At 59.6% G+C, this 19,094-nt stretch overlaps 3 protein-coding genes across 5 annotated transcripts in view; 2 read left to right on the top strand and 1 right to left on the bottom strand.

Annotated features, from left to right (window-relative positions):
• P4HTM (prolyl 4-hydroxylase, transmembrane) overlaps positions 1-6,501 on the top strand; it is a 19,191-nt gene extending 12,690 nt beyond the window's left edge. Inside the window, exons 5-10 of one of the 2 annotated variants that reach the window (XR_010305248.1) lie at positions 1,466-1,628; positions 3,224-3,409; positions 3,824-3,914; positions 4,475-4,598; positions 5,886-6,290; positions 6,361-6,501. Coding sequence is in view for 1 of the 2 variants with exons in the window: in XM_064156926.1 (XP_064012996.1) it covers positions 1,466-1,628; positions 3,224-3,409; positions 3,824-3,914; positions 4,475-4,598; positions 5,886-6,097 (776 nt within the window). In the remaining variant the exon portion in view is untranslated. Of the gene's footprint in view, positions 1-1,465; positions 1,629-3,223; positions 3,410-3,823; positions 3,915-4,474; positions 4,599-5,885; positions 6,318-6,360 lie in introns of those variants that run through there. The other variant, XM_064156926.1, reaches the window with a different exon arrangement.
• WDR6 (WD repeat domain 6) lies at positions 6,224-11,223 on the top strand. Its single transcript, XM_064156026.1, has 6 exons — positions 6,224-6,290; positions 6,361-8,773; positions 9,082-9,177; positions 9,349-9,465; positions 9,665-9,783; positions 9,891-11,223. The coding sequence occupies exons 1-6, from the start codon at positions 6,224-6,226 to the stop codon at positions 10,370-10,372; spliced, it is 3,294 nt and encodes a 1,097-aa protein (XP_064012096.1). The 3' UTR covers positions 10,373-11,223.
• DALRD3 (DALR anticodon binding domain containing 3) lies at positions 11,096-19,094 on the bottom strand. 2 transcript variants are annotated; one of them, XM_064156924.1, is made up of 13 exons: positions 18,909-19,094; positions 14,934-15,220; positions 14,575-14,855; positions 14,280-14,338; positions 14,065-14,187; positions 13,728-13,798; positions 13,079-13,137; positions 12,675-12,757; positions 12,450-12,573; positions 12,279-12,337; positions 12,060-12,173; positions 11,789-11,857; positions 11,096-11,615 (listed from the first exon to the last, which is right to left on the bottom strand). In XM_064156924.1, the coding sequence occupies exons 1-13, from the start codon at positions 19,077-19,079 to the stop codon at positions 11,496-11,498; spliced, it is 1,620 nt and encodes a 539-aa protein (XP_064012994.1). In that variant the 5' UTR covers positions 19,080-19,094; the 3' UTR covers positions 11,096-11,495. The 2 variants fall into 2 exon arrangements, with proteins under 2 accessions (XP_064012994.1, XP_064012993.1); XM_064156923.1 differs by lacking the exon at positions 18,909-19,094 and adding an exon at positions 15,308-15,536.

Raw genomic sequence — 19,094 nt, 5'->3', positions numbered from 1 at the left:
AGAGTGGCCTCAATTAAGCAACTCTCTGTTTCCTAATCATATTAAGTGAATGCACAGGCTCTGCACGCTCTCTTCCAGTGACCTGACGTTGAGAGCTGCCCAGGAGGAGCTGATTTGGCATTGAAGCAGTACCCTTGTGAATGCCTAAATATCCGGAGGGCACCCCATGCCCTGCTCCTCCAATCTGGTGGTATCCTTGGCAGGGGTAGGAGCGTATGACTGAGTCCTCAGTGGCTTTTCCACTGTTCTGGACATTAACAAATGAAAGGTCCTGCTGAAGTGCTCTTGGCAGGACCTTGCTTCCAGAGAGCTGCTTCCCTCCATTGTTAGATTGGTACATGACACCGAGAGACCAGGTCACAACCTGGATGTGGCACTGCGTCATCACAGACCACATGGAGTAAGGGGAAGTGGGGACAGCAAAACACTGGAAATGATGTAGATAATTTGGTGGTGACTGTCCCAGGCTGACCCTGGTGGCTGGTCCTTCCTCCTGCTGGAGAGTGTTGTGTGCCCAAGGAGCAGAGTTGGCAACACGGCAGCACTGGGTATGCTGCCTGAGCAAGCTCCAGTCGCCACCACAACGTGCGCTGGCTGCTGGGTAGCACACTGTAGTGCTCCACATGCTGTCAGGCCCTGATCCCCAGTGCAGAGCTTTGCTTCTTCTCCAGAGAGGTGAAACAACAAATGTGAGGATTTTCCTGAAGCTGACAAAGGCAGAAAGTCCATCCCTTGCCGAGTCCAGCTGAGTTCAAAAAAGAAATACCTGTTTTAGTAGAAATCACTTCTTGTCTCCCACTTTTCTGTTGTTTCCACTCAGGCAGGATCATGCCCTGTTGTACTTACAGCTCATGTTTTGCACTTACACAAAGGCAGAAGAATGTGCTGCTTGTTTGGGGTCTGGCATTTGTAAATTCACCATGAAAGACTGTGTAGAAAATGTTGTCTGAGGTGTCCTGCTCGGCCCTTAAGTGTGTCTGTTTAATTATCTAGGAGCAAACTCCAAGGCCTCAGGTGACACAGGCTCTTTAGGTGTGACATTACAGACCTTAGAAGTACAGTGACTGTTTCCTTTGATGTGCTGCTTTGTGTTTTTTAGGAGCTTTTTAAAGTTTAAAATGGTATTTTGCCTGTCCCAGTTCTGACCCTTCGTGGCAGCTAACGGTTCACTTTTGCAAGTTGCTGCACAGCCTCTACTCTGCTAAAGGCGAGAGCGTTGCTGGGACCTGTAGTTCTGTACACAGGGGGTGCAGCCCATGGTGGGAACAGCACTGCACCCTAATGGAGTTTGCCTGAGGAAGGCACTTTCTGTGGTGCCCTCAGATGGTGCTTTCTCTGAGTACTGAGCTCTATGGCATGGGGCTTGGAACTAGATAATCCTTGCGGTCCCTTCCAACCCTTCCTGATTCTGTGATTCTAAGAAGACCTGCAGCTCAGTCAGTTGGCTTTTCCTATCCTCCCATAGGTGTGTTGAGTTTGGAGGAGTTCAAACAGTTGAACATCCGTGATTTCCACAAGTACATGGGAAGCCAGAAAGTGAAGATGAGCGACTTGGTGCGCAACAGCCAGCACACCTGGCTGTACCAGGGCGAGGGTGCCCATCAGGTCATGAGAGCCATACGGCAAAGGTAAGGGCCAGGCAGCTGAGGGGTGGTTGGGGTTTGTGTAGGCATGAGGACCACCTGTGCTGGGAGAGGCAGTGGCAGACTTGATAATATTCACACTTCCTAATTGTGTGAAAGTCTTTGGAGTATAAAGAGCAATGAACACAGATATGGAACGGGGAGAGGAGGTTTCCATTAGAACAAGAATTTGTATTGTCCCAGGGAAAAGGAAAAAGAAAAATCAAACCTTTCAGCATCTCCATTCACTTTTGGGAACAGCCCTATAAAACCAAGAAGACTTGGCATTATGTGAAGTAATTCATTCTAATTAGTAAATGAGCTTACTGGGAGAAACTGCCCGTTTCCAATGCTGTCTGGGTGCCAGCAGTTACTGTCATTTGCTGTAGTTACTCATGCATTTCAGTGAAATCTGTCTTAGCTGTTCTGAGCTGACTTTTTAACAAGCACAACTTCACCTCAAGTAAGCCAGCTTAGTTTAATCCTCCAAGCACATGTACCACAGAGCAGCTCACAGCAGATGGGAGAACTCTTAGCCTTCCCTTCGTCTCAGCTTTGTTACTGGGAAGTGCTGAAACCCAGCATGCAGGCCAAATCACTTAGCTGTGGTGAGTTTCAGATAATTAGCTGGAAACTCTCTTCTTGCAGTGCTGGTCCTCACTCAGAACATGGGTGGGTAAAATCTGTCCTGAGGCTTGAAAACGGCTGTTGGCCACTCCTTTTCTTCAGTGCATTCCAGCGGGAGAATGGGGTCACATATTGGCTTGATTAGAGCAGACTGTGGCTGCCACCTTCTCCGTGCCAGTTAGCCAGCACACGCAGGCATCAGCATACTGCTTTTACGCTCTTCATTTGGCCGCTATTACGCGGATGTGAAGACGGCGCTGAAGGAGGCCGACAGTCCTCCCTGGGACCATGTGGTGCCTGGAGGGGCTTCGTCATTCCTCTTGCACCTGCCCCGAGGGCTTCACTGGTCCAGGTTCTCAGAGCTCTGAGTGTTCTTTGGCAGGTCTCAAGACGTACCTGCTTGCCTTGGGGATGATCTCAGATGTAGCAGTGGAAAAATCCCAGAGCAGGAGGGCTCCGGTCTCCTTGATCACTTCCAGTGCCCCTCTGCCCTGGGGAGAGGCTGCTGAAAAAGCAACAGGGAAAGGTGAGTTAGGTGACAAGAACATTCCTAGAGTTAGTCTCTCATTCCCTCTCAGCAGGGGCCCTGTGCTTTGCCCTGTCCCCGAGGTCTGTAGGTGGTGAGCAGGAGTCCAGAGAAGCGATGAGATGGCACATGAAGGCTCCAGGGACACACACACAAAGGATCTTGCTGAGCAAGCAGAGTCTTCCCGAGAGCAGTCCTGCTGGAGATGCACCCTTCGGTTTTGAGTTGTTTTAATTAACCTTGACGAGGACTTTGTGAGCGATGCCGATGGTCCAACAGGTCTGTAAGGACCTAGTTCTCTCTTGGCATGCTTGCTGCAGCCCATCTGTCTCTCCGGTCTCTTGGGGAAGGGGGCTGTCTCTCTCTGGATTTATTAACTGCTCGGGAGTAGTGTCTGGCCAGGGCGATGGTGCATGCCCCTCACCTGCTCCATTCTCCTCTTCCTCAGGGTAATGCGTCTGACTCGCTTGCCCCCTGAGATTGTGGAGCACAGCGAGCCCCTCCAGGTTGTGCGGTATGACCAAGGAGGGCACTACCACGCCCACATGGACAGTGGCCCTGTCTTCCCCGAGACTGCCTGCAGCCACACGAAGCTGGTCGCCAATGAAAGTGCTCCCTTTGAGACCTCCTGCCGGTAAGGTCTGCCTTGGCACTGTCTGGAATGTGTTAGAGAAGAGGTGTGGAGAGCTGTTTCACCTCACCTCCTGTGAGGCTCAGTGCTCAGGGCCAGCTCTGGAGATTGCTGGGATGGACAAGTTTGAAGGAGAAGGTGGGCCACTCTTGGGTGCCCACATGAAAGGGGCAGAGTGTTTCTGCAGAGCTGCTGGGCCATCCCCACCGGAGGCTAGAGATGCACCCTCAGTGTTGTGGGTGGGGATTTTCTTTGCTGTATCCTTGTCCTTGGAGAAAAACTGATGATGTAAATCATGTATCTTGTGATGTCTTGGAGGATCTGCTGTATGTATGGTGGAGGAGCAGGGTACAGACAGCCCCTGTACATCTCCTACTGTTCCAGTTGTGTCCCCTGAAAGCCACTCCTGTCTTGCAGGTATGTGACAGTGCTGTTCTACCTGAACAATGTGACTGGGGGAGGTGAAACGGTCTTTCCTATAGCTGACAACAGGACATATGAAGAGATGGTAAATGAATCTCGCCTACGTGTTACCCCTGGGGATTTTGAGTCCTTCTTGGAATGCATTTATTTGCTGTGCAGAAGGAGTCAACTACATGATGCTGGAGAAATAATGTCCAGTCTTTGTAGCTAGAGCATGGGGAAGCGGTGGTCTGCTCGTGATCTTTTCCCCATGAAGCCAAGGGAAGAGGTGTGGGATTTTGAGAGCTGCAGCTCTTCCCATGCAGAGGTGTGAGGGGTGGGTCTGTTGGCCTTGCTGCCGTAACAGAGGTCCTGCTCACTTCTGTCTGGGCAGGACTCCTCAGCTAAATCGTGGCAGGTGTGTTGTGTTTCTGTCACACAGTGTGTTAAGGAATGGGTGGCTGCTGAGAAACAGGTTACAGACCTTCAGGGGACTGAAACTGGCTTCAGCGGGTGGGTTGTGAAAGCTCTCTCCTGCCAGTATAAGCTTTAAGCTATGTGAAGTGTTCAAGCCGAGGGCAAAATGATGGCTGCAGCAGAGCCAGCCCAGGGTGGGCACTTTGTTCCAGCCCCATTTGTGACACCACCTCTGTGGTTTCTTGCTAGTCTTTGATCCAGAACGACATTGACCTGCGAGACACTCGGAAAAACTGCGACAAGGGCAATTTGCGAGTGAAACCTCAGCAAGGCACAGCTGTCTTCTGGTACAACTACCTGTCAGACGGAGAAGGTATGGGAGGAGTAGGACTGCAGGAGGTAACGACCGCTTTCCTGCAGTGGCTGAGAGCCAAAGGGTGGTAGCTGCCTGCTAGTGGGAACTGCAGAGCCTGCTTGTCACCAGCTGGGTAGGAGCTTCCTGGCTCTGAAAGGCTTTTGTTTACAGGCAGTAGGTCAGTGGCTTCTAATGTCTTTGGGGGACAGGACTAGCTAGCAAACAAAGACCTTGGCTGCACTAGCCATTGCAAGCTGCCTCCTATCCTGCTGTGCGAGCTGAAACTCCTGCTGAACTTGGTCTGCAATTCAGAATGTTTCACTGATGTGGTGTTGCCTAAAGGGATGGGGAGGAGAGGTGGCAGACAAAGGAACAGCCATCAGCTCTGCAGCCCAGGGAGGCATGGTCTGCCCTGTGCAAGGCTCTGCCGTGCTTGGGGCCCACTTCTGCTTTATAGCTCAGCCACAGCCTGATGATATGTATCCCTGAGGCTGTTTTTCTCATGAAGCACAGCATGGTTTTCCCTGACAGCCAGGGTTGGGGGTTGAAATGAGTCTTCCAGGCTGCTGGTGTATGGTGCCAGAGTATTTTGATGGCAGATTTTGAGCAATGATGGAAAGAAGGAGTATAGCATCTTGGGTCCCCTGGGAGCAGCCCATGTTTCCATCTCTAGAAAACCCACAGAAGAGGTCACAAGACTAGCATTTGGGCTGTTGGATGGTAATACCAAGACTTGTAGGAGCAAGCCCTGATAATATCACTTTCCTGTAAGAGCCTTGTTGTGTTTTCACAAGCAAACTGTTCCTAAATGGAAGGTGGTGGCTAATGCAAGTCTGCCACAGAAACAAAACATGGGACCTCTGTAAAGAGAGGGTCATTTAGAACTTCTGAAATGCCATCTCCGAACATAGCCAAGAGCATCTGTTACTTCCATGGGTCTTGTAGTGGCCAACACCCATCTCTTCCATACCAGCCACCCATTTTGTGAAGAGTTGGGGAAAACAGCCGTGGCACAGAGTACAAGAGCTTGAGCTGAGTGGAGACATGGAGGCAAAGAATTTTTGCATTTTGGGAGCCTGCCCTGGTGAGCCTCTCATGGGTGCTAGAGTAGGGTTGCACCAAGATGGAGAGGCTCTAGAAGAAACCATCTCCTGTGACTTGTATCTGGGCTAAAATCCAGGCAGGTGCTGCACGCAGGAACGTTGCTGTCGGTGTTTGCTGGCCATGCTTCCCTACACCACCTGTCTGTAGCTGAAGGTGCTGCAGCACTCCCTTGCCACCTCCTCACAGGGCTTTTCTCCGCAGGCTGGGTGGGGGAGCTGGACGACTTTGCCCTGCACGGGGGCTGCCTGGTTACCCAAGGCACCAAGTGGATTGCCAACAACTGGATCAACGTGGACCCCAACCGCCGGCGGCAGCTGCAGTTTCAGCAGGAGATGGAGCGCGTCGCGGGGGCCGAGGCCGGCGGCGAGTGGTCGGTGGACAAAGCCTACAGCAGGGCGCACCTGGAGCTGTAGGGCCGGGGGCGGCGGCGCGCACGTGGCCTCTTCCCGCGCCGGGCGGGGCGCGTCGCGTCGCGCGCGAATAAAGCGTGAGAGACGGGAGCGTGTCCGCGTGCTGAGGGGCGGGGCCGGCGGCGCAACATGGAGGCGGCGGCGCTGGTGGCGCCGGTAACGGCGCTGGAGTTCGCCGGGGACGTGCTGCTGGCGGGTGAGCAGCGGGACGGGACGGGGCTGGGCCCGGGGTCGGTGGCAGTGGTGGCTGATGCCATGTCCCGCAGGCACAGGCCCGGAGGTGGTGGCGTTCCGGCTGAGCGGCGGCGGGCCGGCGGCGGCGGCAGGCCGGCGGAGTGTGCTGTGTGAGGCCAGCGTGCAGGGGCTGCGAGCCGAGCCCGGCGGCGGGGCGGCAGTGCGAGTGGCGGCCTTCGGCGGCCGCTGCCTAGCGGTGCTGGCAGTGCGGCGAGTCGGGCCGGGCGGCGGGGAGCGACTGGCGGTGTGCGGCGGCGGGGCGGCACGGGAGCTGGGGGCGCGGGTGTGGGAGGCTCGGTGGGCGGCAGGCGGGCGGCTAGCGCTGGTGCTGGGCGGTGGGACCGTGGGGCTCTACGAGTGGCGGAGCGGTGGGAGCTGGTTGCAGCGGACAAGCTGCACCGGTGCCGGGGCATTGCGCTGCGCCGTGCTGGCGGGAACGAGTTGGACGCGGCTGGTGCTGGCGGCCGGCACGGCGATGGGAGTCGTGGTGATCTGGCGGGCGGCGGAGGCGGCGGCCCCGCGGCGGCGGCTTCAGGGGCACCGGGGCGCGGTGTTGGCGCTCTGCTACGCGGCACCGCGGGGACTGCTCGTCTCCGCTTCCGAAGACCGCAGTGTGCGGCTGTGGGCCGTGGGCGAGCTGGGCCGCGGGGATGAGGGCGGGGAGGCCTCCTGCTTGCTAGTGTGCTACGGGCACGGGGCGCGGGTGGCCGCTGTGGCGCTGCAGGGTTCGCGCCCGGTCAGTGTCGGGGAAGACGGCGTCTGCCTGGAGTGGGACGGCTGCGGCGGCATCAGGCGGGCACGGCGAGGGCACGGCGGAGCCCTCCGCGCCCTCGCCGTGCGTCCCGCTGGCGGATGCCTCGCCACGGGCGGCGACGACGGAGGTGTCCGGCTGTGGCGGCCTCAGCAGGCAGCCCCGGTGACGGCGGCGCTGGGGGCCTCAGGGCGACCACGGGCCGTGCTGCTGGTGGGGCCGCGGCGGGTGCTGGTACTGGACGAGGCGGGCGAGCTGGCGGCCTACGAGGCGGCGGCAAAGCGCTGGGTGCCGGTGCCGTCCCTCGCCGCCGGCGGGCCCCGCGCAGCCCTGGCGGCCATCCCCCTGCCCGGCAGGGATGAGGCGCTCTGTGCCCTGGGCGGCGGCGACGGGCGGCTCGTTCTCTTCGCCCTGGGCCGCCCCGTGGACTCTGCTGTGCTAAGGCTGTTTGAGGGAGGCGTGCGCGGACTGGGCTGGGTTCCCCGTCCCGGGCAGACCCCCGACACCACTGCCCTCGTGGCCTCCGGGCCCGACGGGGAAATGCTCTGGATGGATGTTGTCCACCGTCCTGGGCAGGCACCCACAGTGCGGCTCATGGGTAGGTACCTGCTGCCCCCTTGCAAGCAGCGCTGGCACACCTGTGCGACTTTCCTGCCCCAGGGTGGGTTGCTGGTCTGCGGGGACCGCCGGGGCTCCCTTCTCCTTTTCCCTTGCAACAGCTCCCCAGGCGGGGCTGTGGACAGCACCAGCATCGCCAATGGCAGCATCGAGTCAGTCAACGCGGGCTCGGGCAGCAAGTGGGAGCCCTCTTGCTTGTTGCACAAAAGGCGTCTGCCGCTCGAGGTCCCTGTGTCTGTGCTCTTCGGGCTCCACGGGAAGACAGGCGTTGCCTCGGTGACCTGTCACGGGGGCTACATTTACAGCACCGGCAGGGACGGTGTCTACCGTCAGCTCCGCCTGCAGGCCGGGCAACTGCAAGTCATGCGCAAGCACAGACCCTGCAAAGGGCTGCAGTGGATCGAGGAGCTGCGATTCACCAAGGACGGGGACCTGCTTGTGCTGGGCTTTCACGCTAATAACTTTGTGGTGTGGAGCAGCAGGACTGGTGAGAACCTCCACTGCATCCCCTGTGGTGGAGGGCACCGCTCCTGGAGCTACTGGAGCAACTCCTCGGCTGAGGCCTTTGCCTTCATCAAGTGTGGGGATGTGATGCTGTACCACTGTGAGGCCAAGCCTCGTGAGCAGCAGGTGCTCCTGGCATCCCTGCATGGACGAGAGATCACCTGTGTGCGACGCCTGGGGACACTGGAGGTGCCAGGCCACACCACCGCTAATGTCTTCATCACTGGCAGCGAGGATACCACAGCCTGCATCCTGGTGCTGAGTGAGCACTCCCGGGCAGCCATGCCCCTCACCTGGCTGAGTGACCACATCTCCAGTGTGAGGGCTCTGGCACTGGCCCGCCCTGCAGGACCTGACGATGAAGGTTTCAGTGGCAAGGGCTTGTCTGCGCTGCTCTTCTCTGCGGGTGGCCGGGCGCAGATCGAGTGCTACCGACTGCTGTGTGCCGGTGACCCAGCCTCGGAGAGTGCTGTGACCTGCAGCGTTATCCATGTGGCTTCCCACAGGCTGGATGAGCACTGGGAGCGGAAGAAGAACAGGCACAAGCTCGTCAAGATGGACCCAGAGACAAGGTGATACTCTGGGACTGCCCAGGGCAGGGTTAGCAGTGACCATGGACTGGGAGGGTGATTGGAATTGTGCTGGCCTTCACTGGGATACCCACTTTGTGTGGCTGCAAGCTGAGCTAAGACAGGAGGAACTGGTATATCCTTGGTGGCTAGTGTCCAGTGGCTGGGCCTTGAGAGGCTTTCCAGGTTAGGGAAAGACTCAGTCTTTCCTTGTACCTCCTGCAAGAGCTCCAGTTGCTTGACTGGGCCACTTGCCTCCCTAGGGCTGCAGGTGTCACCCATCATTGGTGAGCATCGTGTGTTTGCTGCAGGTACATGTCCCTCTCAGTTGTGCCTGGAACCAGCACCAAGCAGCTGCCAACAGCGTGGAAGTTCCTAGCTACTGCCTGCAGTGATGGATCAGTCCGGTGAGGAGCAGTTGAGTGGCCTGGCAGGGAGAAGGGAGCTGGAGGTGGCGATAGGAGCAGAGCAGGCTCTATAAGGAAGGCTGCTACTGTGGGCATAGCTGTCTCTGAGCTGAGGACAGCAAAGGTGTCAGGAGCCCCTTCCACAGCTGACTGCCCTCCCCTCCTTCACAGGGTCTTCGGGCTGCTGGAGGCCACCCAGAAGCTGCTGCTGGTGGCAGAATCATTTCACCACCAGCGCTGTGTGCTGAAGGTGGAGGCATTCCTGTACACAAGGGCAGGAGGGGAGAGGTGAGCCTCCACTGCTGTGCTGAAGGTGATGGGGCTCTAGGGAGAAACATTCCTCTTTGCAGCGATGGCAGTGGGTGGGGGGAAGGGAGAAAACAGGCTGCAGGGGCTGCTCTGCCACTTCCTTAGATCTTGGTGGGGGCCTTCAGGGCTGCCTGCCACAGGGCTGCAGCCGGAGGCTTCCTCAGCACCTCCCTTCTAGGAGACAGCTGCTGTGCAGCGCAGCCACTGATGGCAGTATTGCCTTCTGGGACATCACTGGCCCCATCACAAAGGCAGCAGATGCTCTGCACCAAGCTGAAGGAGAGATGCAGCCCCTGGGTAGGTGCAGCTGCCACTGGCTCTGCTCTGCCTGCAAGGGAGGCCACGCTGGTAGCTCCTATGCTCCAGAGTGACCACCACTCTCCTGACAAAGCCTGTTTTCGCAGCCCTAGGCAGCCCACTCCTCACTGTCATGGCCCACAGCTGCGGTGTGAACAGCCTCCACATCCATGAGATGCCAGAGGGACAATACCTGGTGGCCAGTGGCAGTGACGATGGTTCCATCCACACCTGTCTGCTGGAGGTGACCGTGGGCAGGGCCGCAGCAGAGACCTGTCTGCGCATCCTGGAGCGGGTGGCCAGGCCCTGTGCCCATGCGGCCCATGTGACAGGGGTCCGGGTGCTGCGGCCTCACCTGTTGCTCTCTGCCTCGGTGGACCAGCGCCTGACGCTGTGGCACCGGGCTGCGGGCAGGCTGGAGGTGCTCAGCACCACCTTCTTCCATGTTCCCGACCTGGCTGAGCTGGACTGCTGGGAGGTGACAGAGGCGACTGGGGAGCTGCGGTACTACTGCGTGCTCTGCGGGCGGGGCCTGGAGGTGCTGCATGGCTTGGCCCCCCCTGCCCCTCAATCAGAGGCGCCCCAGTAACAGGGCAGCTGTGCAGCACACTGCTCCCTTCCTGCCTGGAGAGGGCACCCTGCATTTGTGCTCTACCCCTTACTGCAGCTTCTGTCCCAGCCTGCGTGCTGGAGTGTCCCCTTGTGAGGGTATGGGTGTGCTTAGCTCCTTTGGAGACAGCACAGGCAAGGCTAGGATGCTCCAGGCTGGTGGTCTTGGGGAAGAGGGTGGATGTGACCCCTCCAGGGCAAGTCTGCAGCTTCCCAGGCAGTAAAGGAGAAGTAAGAGTCACCTGGTCACAATTCTCAGCAGTTCCTCCTCTTTGAAGTACTGAATCTGGGTCAGGCTTTTCAGCCCTGGTCTCAAGAGGAATCTGCTAAGGTGGGCACAGAACACCATGCTCCAGCTCTAGGAGCTCAAGGGCAGCAGGAATCCAAGATCAGTTAGGTACTGGTGTGGCCTGTTGCAAGATGCAGCCTCATCTGCCTAGGGACAGGGTCCTGTGTCAACCGTGACCCTGCAGTGCTGAGGTTGGGGCTGAAATGAGCAGCAACACAGATTCTCCATGGCAATATCTTCTAGGACAAGGGGCAAGCAGCTCACTTGTGCTATGCCAACCCCCATCAGTGCTGCCTTAAGGTGTGTTGTTCCTCCACAGCAGCATGGCCCAACACAATTAGAGCACAGGAAGGACAACGTGGCCCTGGTTCCATGTGGGTTGAGGTGCTCTACTGGGGTCAGACACACACAGCATTTGTCCAGCAACACGTATATTGGACCTCAGTACTGAGGCCTGGCCCAGGGGCCCACAGGAGGCCCAAGCCTCAGGAGCTCCCTGCCAGCACGGAGCAATCTTCAATAAATGGTTTTGAGGGAAGCAAGGTTTGTGGTGACCAGTTCCTGGTTCTGTCTTCCCTGATGTTCCCCAGCTTGGCTCACAGGCGTCCTCCCTTCTGACATGGATGGGGTAGGCACACCCCTCTCCCATGCTGGGCACAGCTATGGGGTGCAGCCTGAGGCTGCAGTGGGAGGGGAAGCACCTGGGTGGAGTTGAGGCATGCCCTGACTTCCTGCTTGGAAGATGTGCCCTGTCCTTCCCGTTGCAGAGCACTGTCCTGGTGCCTGTCACACTGTGGCACACTTAAACGGTGGATCAGATCTGGCTGAGAGGAGGGAGGTGCAAAGTTGCCAGTGCGCTGTGGAACATGTCCCTCACTGCTCCCAGCAGCTGGAGGCGGGCAAACATCTGGTCAAAGAGGTGAGGGAATGGCTCCTGAGGAGAGAAAGAGAACAACTAGGGACTGGTGCTTATAATAGGCTGTCCCTAGAGACATTGCTGCTTTTGTACCCTGTGTACACATCCTTGAGGAGCTGCATCACACTGCTAGTACCCTGAAACCTGTTCCCCCCACAACTGCCCCACAGTGGGGGGAACATCCAACTCACCCCCAGGACATGGACCCGGTTGTAGTAGGAGCTGAAATCCATGCTGAGCTGGATCAGGAACTTGCACACCTGCAAAACAGGTAAGCTGCTGGCACAGCAGGGTATGGCTGGTCTTGGGCCGTGTCCGCTCCAAGCAGAGCAGGAGCAGCCCCAGGAATATTGCTTTCTCCTCATCACTGCCCCCATGTCATTTGCCAGCAGGTAGCACTCTGCCACCATGGAGCACTGCCTTGGGCTAGGACTACTGGGTGCTACGGCACGTGGCACTTACTGTCTCTGTGCTGGCTGTGATCCGGATCCCCTTGGTGGGTGCTGGCAGCTCGGCTGCCTGCTGCAGGACTTCAGGGAAGGGCAGAAGATAGTTGAAGAGCAGGAGCCATTCGCCCTGTAAAAATAATACATGTGGTGGAGGGCTCTGCATCCTTCTGGGCCAGCAGCATCCATCAGCAGAGCTGAGAGCATGCAGCTCCCTGCACTCCTCAGCACACACCTCTTCACGGAGGCAGGAATATTTCAGTTCTGATGCTGGTGGTAGAGGTGGGTATGTGCCTGGAAAGGAGGCAGAGATTGCTGTTGTGCCCAGAGAAGCCCCTGTGGCTCCAGGCATGAGGAACAGTCCAGGAGTGTTCTGTTAGAAGAGGGGCATAGGCCTGGTGCTCACCACGCTCCACAGCCTGCTGGTAGGTGCCAAAGAGCGTGGCCAGCCGGGCACAGTTGTACATCACGAAGGCACCACTCTTGGTTCCCTTGGTGGAGATGCTGCTGTCCTCCAGATCCAGGGTTATCTGGGGGCAGGGAGGAGATGCAGGCCATGCTGCTCAGCACATAGCTGCTCCACCATTCCCATGGGTTGCCTGCCTCAGCACTGTGCAAACCACCATCCTACCTGACTCCGGTGAGCGGTGCTCAGCATCTCAAACCTGATGGCAGCCACTGTAAGGGTATCAATCACCTCAGTCCAGGCCTCATCTGTGGAGATTGCAGGTGGCATGACAGTTTGCTCCATTCCCATGTACTGCCATCCCCCGTGCTCAGGATAGAACGCCTCTCAGGGCCAGGATGCTCCAGCAAAAGTTGAGGGCCACAATTTCCCAACCCTTGCCCCCTCTGCGGGTCCTGCTCTTTGCTGGTGCCCCACACTTAGACACCTTTCTCCAAGCAAGGTCAGAACTGGCTCCACTGCAGAGGGGAAAGCCCCACTGCAGACTCGGAGATGAGGGAGTGTCATGGGAGCAATGGAAATGGACATGTAGCAACATCCATGCTTGGAGCCACAGTGCAAACCCTCACCTTGTGCAAGCTCCCCGTACTTCATCACAGAAGCTTCATACATCTGGCGCTTTCGGAGCCTGGGAGGAACACAGACCCCCCCAGTCACCAGCTCTGGGCTGAGCCATTCTCAAAATGTACCTCAGGGCTCCCCCATCCTTTGGGCTGCTTGGGACACCCCAGCTGCAACCCAGCCAAGCAAAACCAGTACAAAACCTCAGAAACGGGCAGGGACAGCTGTATCATGGCCAGCCCTTTGTGCCACTGCCTGGAGCAGGCTGTGAGGAACCCACTGTACCAGCAACAAGCTCTCCCTTTTCACTCAGAAAGGACAACCTTAATGCCAGGGCTCTCCACTAACATGTGAAGGCAGGGAGGTACCACCCTGCATTGCTATGACACCTGGCTCCTGCTGCTGCCTCTCCCAGCAGCACAGCACAAAAGGCTGTTGAGGGCCCCGTGGCCTCTGTTCTGCACCTCCAGTCCTCTTGAAACAGCCCCTAGGCCACAGAAAAGCATACTGGAGGGACTGCATAACACTTTCAATTTGCCACCATCAGCTTGCTCAGCACTGCAGTGCGGCTGCCTGGGTGCCCACAGGGTTGGGCAGAGTACAGGGAGCCTTGTTAGGTGAACAGCACAGCAGGCCCCTTACTACACACCAACTTACTGGAAGTATTGATCTGCCCTGATGGGTGATGAGGGGTTTGTCACCTTCACTGGCCCACAGATAAGGTGTTTCTGAAAGAGAGAAGCAGCTGAGGTTGGAGTCAAAGGCTGATAAGCTCCACCAAAACACTGTGCAGGGGAACCAGGCTACAGACAGCACAGAAAGCCCAAGGGCAGAGAGGCTGCTCTGTCACCTGGGCAAGAGGTTGGAGAAGTAGCCAAGGGAAAGGGAAGCCTCACAAAGGGGCAAGGCTGGGCATTTGCTGTGGTGATTGAAGGAGACTAACACAGTGCAAAGATGCTGGGGTTCACAGTGAAAAAGATGAGAGGTTCCTCACCTGCAAAGCTGTGTGGGTTCTTGGATCCAAAATCCTCCACAGCAGATCCAGCTGTTGCTGCTGGAATTCCTCCTCACAGTTCACCACATGCACAATGCTGCAGCAGCTTCCCTGGTCTCCAGCCTGCAGCAAAGCACAGCAGGGACCTCAAATGCATGACAGAAAGGAACAATGTCTGGAAAGCAAGAGGCAGGCAGTACCATAGGGTAACTCACTGTGCACTGCAGAACAGCTTGCTGCAGCTCAGCCAGGGACCACAGCTTCTCCTCTGTCACTAAAAGGATAAAGAATACTCAGAATGTGGCACATGGGTCCTCAACCCTGCTGCCATCCTGCACCATTTGGTGGTATACCCCAGGCTGTCTGCATTTCTGGCTTAAACCAGACTCAATGGGAGTAAGATGACAACTAAGAAAACAATTTGACTAAAAAAGGGAACCAGTCCTAATTGCAGCTGTGCACCCCATCCACAGCCTGTCACACTAGAGCTGCTGTACACGTAAGGCTCACCAAGCAAGACATCTAGATTGGGGTCGTAGCCCACCAAGCACTGCTCCTCCACAAAGTTCTTCAAGTGCACTTTACAGATGACATCCTCAGGCAGTGCAGCTTTCCCTGGCCCCTCATCACAACCTGTGGCATAGGGCGACTTGCCCAGCGCTTGTTTCAAGGCCACGACGATGTCAGGGAGGGCCAAACAGTCAGAGCTGGGCGGCCAGTCGATGCGGAGCTGCTGCAAGAGCTCCTGGCTCCCCTCCTTAGCAAGCGCAGGGACCAGGCAGACGCTGACCCTGCGAGGGCGAGAGAGGTGGGTGCCGGCAGCATGGGAGCGAGCGGTGGGACGGCAGGTGGGAGGCTGAGACACTCACCCCTGGGCACGCAGAAGCTGCGCCAGGTGGTCGGCCAGCAGCAGAGGGCGGAGGTGGCGGGGCCGCAGGGCGGCGGGGCAGCGCAGCGCCGGGCAGTGCAGCACGACCCGTCCCTGCTTCGCCCCTGCCGCGGGGGCTGGGCCGGGCGGAAGGCTCAGCAGCCGCCGGAAAGCCTCGGGGCGCCGCACCTGTACCGCCAACCCCGCGGGCGTCTCCTGGCAGCCCCGCACCGCCAGCACCCCCGGGCCGCCCAACGACGCCAGGCCCGCCACAACGCCGGGGGGCACCTGGAAGGCGAGGGGGGAATCGGTCACCGGCCCGCACGGGGCCCGGCACCGGCCCGGCCGCCGCCCGCCCGCGCCGCCGCCGCGTACCTGCCCGCCGGGGAAGGCTGCGCCGAGCGCGGCCCGCGGCGCCAGGAAATCCCGATGCCGCAGGTTGCGGGCTCCGCTCTCCTTCATCCAGAGCGCCGCCGGCGGCCCCAGCGCCGCGTTCAGCGCCCGCAGCGTGGCCGCTAGGCCGGGCCGACCCCCGCCCGTCTCCATGGCAGCCCCGCGGCCTCCTCCGCTCTGCCGGCCGGAACTGACTCCGCCGCGCTGCGAGCCCGCCCCGCTCCGTCACGTTGGGTGCGGCCGCCCCGGGCCGCCGTGCGGAGCGGGGGACAACCGGGGACGGCCGGGCAGGCGCCGTGAGGAGCGCGGCCGGGCCCGGGGGCAGCGGGAGGCAGTGTACTCCGCACTGCCACGCCGCCCTCCGCAGCGGCCTCCGGAGCGGCCTCGGTCCTCTTAGGGCCCAGCAGAGCCTCCCCCCGGCATGGCCCGACCGGACTCCTGGAGAGAACACGGAGGGGATCCCTCTACCAGCGGGATGGGAACACGGGCTTCCCAGCACGGAGAGCAGGGCGCTCCTCAGGGCTGCTTCTGCCTGCCCCAGGCGCTTGGGAAGCCCAGAACCAAACCCGCAGACACCCAACAGAAACAGGAGATGCCGAGGCTGTGCCAGGGTTAGACAGGCCCACGCAGACACCAGCACCGCAGAGGAAATGCGCTGCCCAAGAGAGAGTGCAGCTGAGGCGCCCTCAGAGTGTAGCGACTCCAGACAGTGGTGAGTTTGGATCAGCCAGAGAGGCATAAGGCAGACCCTGCCTATGGGCAGAGTGACTGCCACGGCCAGGCGTGCCAGGGTACAGGGCTTGGCTAGGGGAATGATGAAGTGGTTGAGGAGCAGCAGCAGCACTTGGAAGGCAACAGTTGGCCACCACAGCTGGGCTCTCTGCAGTGAAGGGCCAATGCACAGCTCTGGTGGTGTGCCCTGCCATGCCCTCCTCTAAGCCTGGTGCCCCAGTTTGGCTGCTCTGCTGGCTCCAGCAGGCAGGATGGGTACAACGAGCAGCGCTCCCACTCAGCACATTAGCAAAGTCTCCCACCCATCCACCCTAGGAGAAGAGAGATACAAACAGTCAGACTGTTCCATCGTTGTCTCAATTACATATGCAGAGCTGTGTTTCTCCACGGTAGTGGTGTCTCGAGTGTGGATTAGAAAGAGTGGAGGGGCCCACACTGCTGCCTAAGCAGGGCAGGCAGCAGGGTGCTACTGCTGCCCTCTGGGGCTGCAGCCAAAGCAGGCACTGATCTGGGGACTTGGCTAAGGGCTTGGCATCCTGCCACCAGGCCTGCTTGTTGAAGCGGGTATGTAGGAAGCTCCTCTGCAGCAGCAGGGAGCTGGGGACCTCCTGCTTGCCCTTCCCTTCTTTCGTTCCCCACAAGGCTCTGGGCGAAGCGAGGGGGAGGCTCGCTCTGCTTGCAGCTGCTCCTGGGCTTCTGTGTGCAGAGCAACGCAGGCCAGGGCAAGGGAGGGCAGCTCCTGACAGCATGGCCTGAGCTGGGAATGTAGCATCCATTTTGGGTCTTCATGAGCAGCTCTGAAGGCCTGAGGCTGCACTCCCAGTGTGAACCTGCAGCCCTGGGGCAGGAGTGGGGATAGGTGCCCCAGTTAGGGGCTGACCTGTGTCTCCCCCGGTGGTGGTGGGACATGCCACAGTGGGGTGCTCCCTGCACCACTCACAGCCAAGAGGTGATCTGAGAACTGCTGCTCACACCAGACCAACTGCTGACTGTCTGCAGGGCAGGAGCTGCCCACAAGCCCTGCCCAGACAGAGGGGAAAACATGAGCACAGTCTGGGACCATTCTTGGACCATGTGTCTGTCACTGCTCAGGATGGGCTCCAGGCTGGATCCATCTCCAGAGCACTGTGAGGCTCCTGCTGGCAGCCCACGGAAGGCCATCCCAGCAGCAGCAGCCCATAGCACAGGGGGCTCTCGAAGGGTGCCGAAAGAGCTTTGGACAGACACGACATCCCCGATGGCTCTCTGGCTGCCTGCTCAGCGGGAGTGATCGTGTCATTCCTAAGCTCTCTCTCTCTGTGGGCGATGGATCCTGCCTCAGCACTGCTCACCCCTGCCAGCACTGGGGGGCTGTAGGGAGCTAGGGTGAGCCTGTCACAGACTGGCAGCAGCAGAAGGAAGCTTGTGCAGCATCTCATGACCTGTGGCGCAGGTGGCCCCCTCCATGCCGTGGCTGACAGCTGTGGCCGCCACTCAGCATGCTCGCCCTGGCAAGTCCCCAGGAAGCAAGCTGCTGTTTTTAGCTGTCAGTACCGTGGGGCTACTGAGAGCCTGCAGTAAGCACAGGGGGATGAGGTGGAAAGCTAAGCACTGGTGATTCCCCCATCCCAACATCCTCTTCCTCCTAGTGTGCCTCCCATACACTGCTCCAGCCCCAGAGTGCGGCAAGCAGCTCTTGCCAAGTGCCTGGCCTGAGAGGAGGCTGCAGCAGGCAGCGGGGTGGGAGGCATGTGGGCTGAGGCGGGGGCAGAAGCGCAGGTAACGAAACCCCAGGGCAGCTGGACACAGTGGGGACAGCTGCTTTTGGGATTCCGTTGCCCGCGCCGGCGCCACAAGAGGGACAGGCAGAAGGGCCACCACCACGCCACCCTGACCCCGAGGCAGCTGGTGAGCTACAAGAGGCTGACTTACCACCAGGCACTGGGCTGGAGGAGCTGTGTGGGAGCCGCGGCCGTGATGGCTGTAGCTCGGGGTGCCAGCACAGGCTGAGGTTGTGCCATGGGCCCAGTGCCAAGGGGAAGGCAGCACGGCAGAGCCAAAAGGAAACTTCGGCAAAGCCCCAGTGGCGTTGGAGCATCTGGTGCCAGACCAACAGCCCCCGCCAAGGCCCAGAAACCTGAGCCAGCCCCGAGGGAGGGCACCCGCCCCAGCACCTGCGCCTGGCAGCACAGCACAGCCTGCCCCCACCCCCAGCCCCGGTGAGGCTCTCGGGCAGCCGCCATAATGGGAAGTGAAACTGTGTGGGGAACTCCAGCGGCTCCATGTGGTGCGCAGCAGGAGCTGACCTGCGGGTGCCTGTCTGTGCGGTGTGCCGGATTCCTTATGCCCCCACACTGCAGCATGGTACAGCATGGTGGTGGGAAAGACCCCACTGCCGGTGTCCGGGAGCTTCCCGGGAGCTTCTGCTGTGCTGGGGCTCCGACTGGTCCCGAGTGGATGGCACAGGGCGCTGGACATAGGTCTCCAACCCCAGGGCACCCCTTTGAGCCCTCGAGTCCGCTGCCATCCACTCCAGCTCGTCCCACGGAGCGTGGTAGGGGGGCAGGGGGCACTGGAGCCCAGAGGCCTGCCGTGCTCGCGGAGGGGCAGCTCCGGCTGGCAGCAGCCACCCACAGCGGGGCGCACCGCACCGGGGCACCGGACGGGAACAGAGCCCTACCGGGGACACAGCAGGGAGCCCGGGGCACCGGCGGGGACAGAGTAGAGCCGGGCACGGGGCCGGACGGGGCGGCCCGCAATTGCGGGATGGGAATGCAGCCGAGCCCCAGCCCCGGTGCCGCTCCCTCCCGCCGCCCGGCCACCAAGGGGGGGGCGAGGACCCGAGACTGGCAGTCGCCCGCTGCCCTCTCACCTCCGGCCCCGCAGCCTCCGGCGCAGCAACCTGGGCCGGTCCGCGGCTCTCTCGGCGGCGGGGATTGGAGTGCCCCAGGAGGGACCCCACCGCCGCCGAGACAGGGCCGGGGCAGCGCAGACTGCGACGCTGCTCGCACCCCGCCGCCGCCGCCGTTGCTTTCGGTTTCATTCCGGCGCTGGCCTT

This window comes from Pogoniulus pusillus, chromosome 16 (genome assembly GCF_015220805.1).
Source record: "Pogoniulus pusillus isolate bPogPus1 chromosome 16, bPogPus1.pri, whole genome shotgun sequence".
NCBI classification, from domain to species: Eukaryota; Metazoa; Chordata; class Aves; order Piciformes; family Lybiidae; genus Pogoniulus; species Pogoniulus pusillus.
The sequence above is the reverse complement of the archived record's forward strand: the minus strand, read 5'-3'. Positions and strand labels throughout refer to the sequence as shown.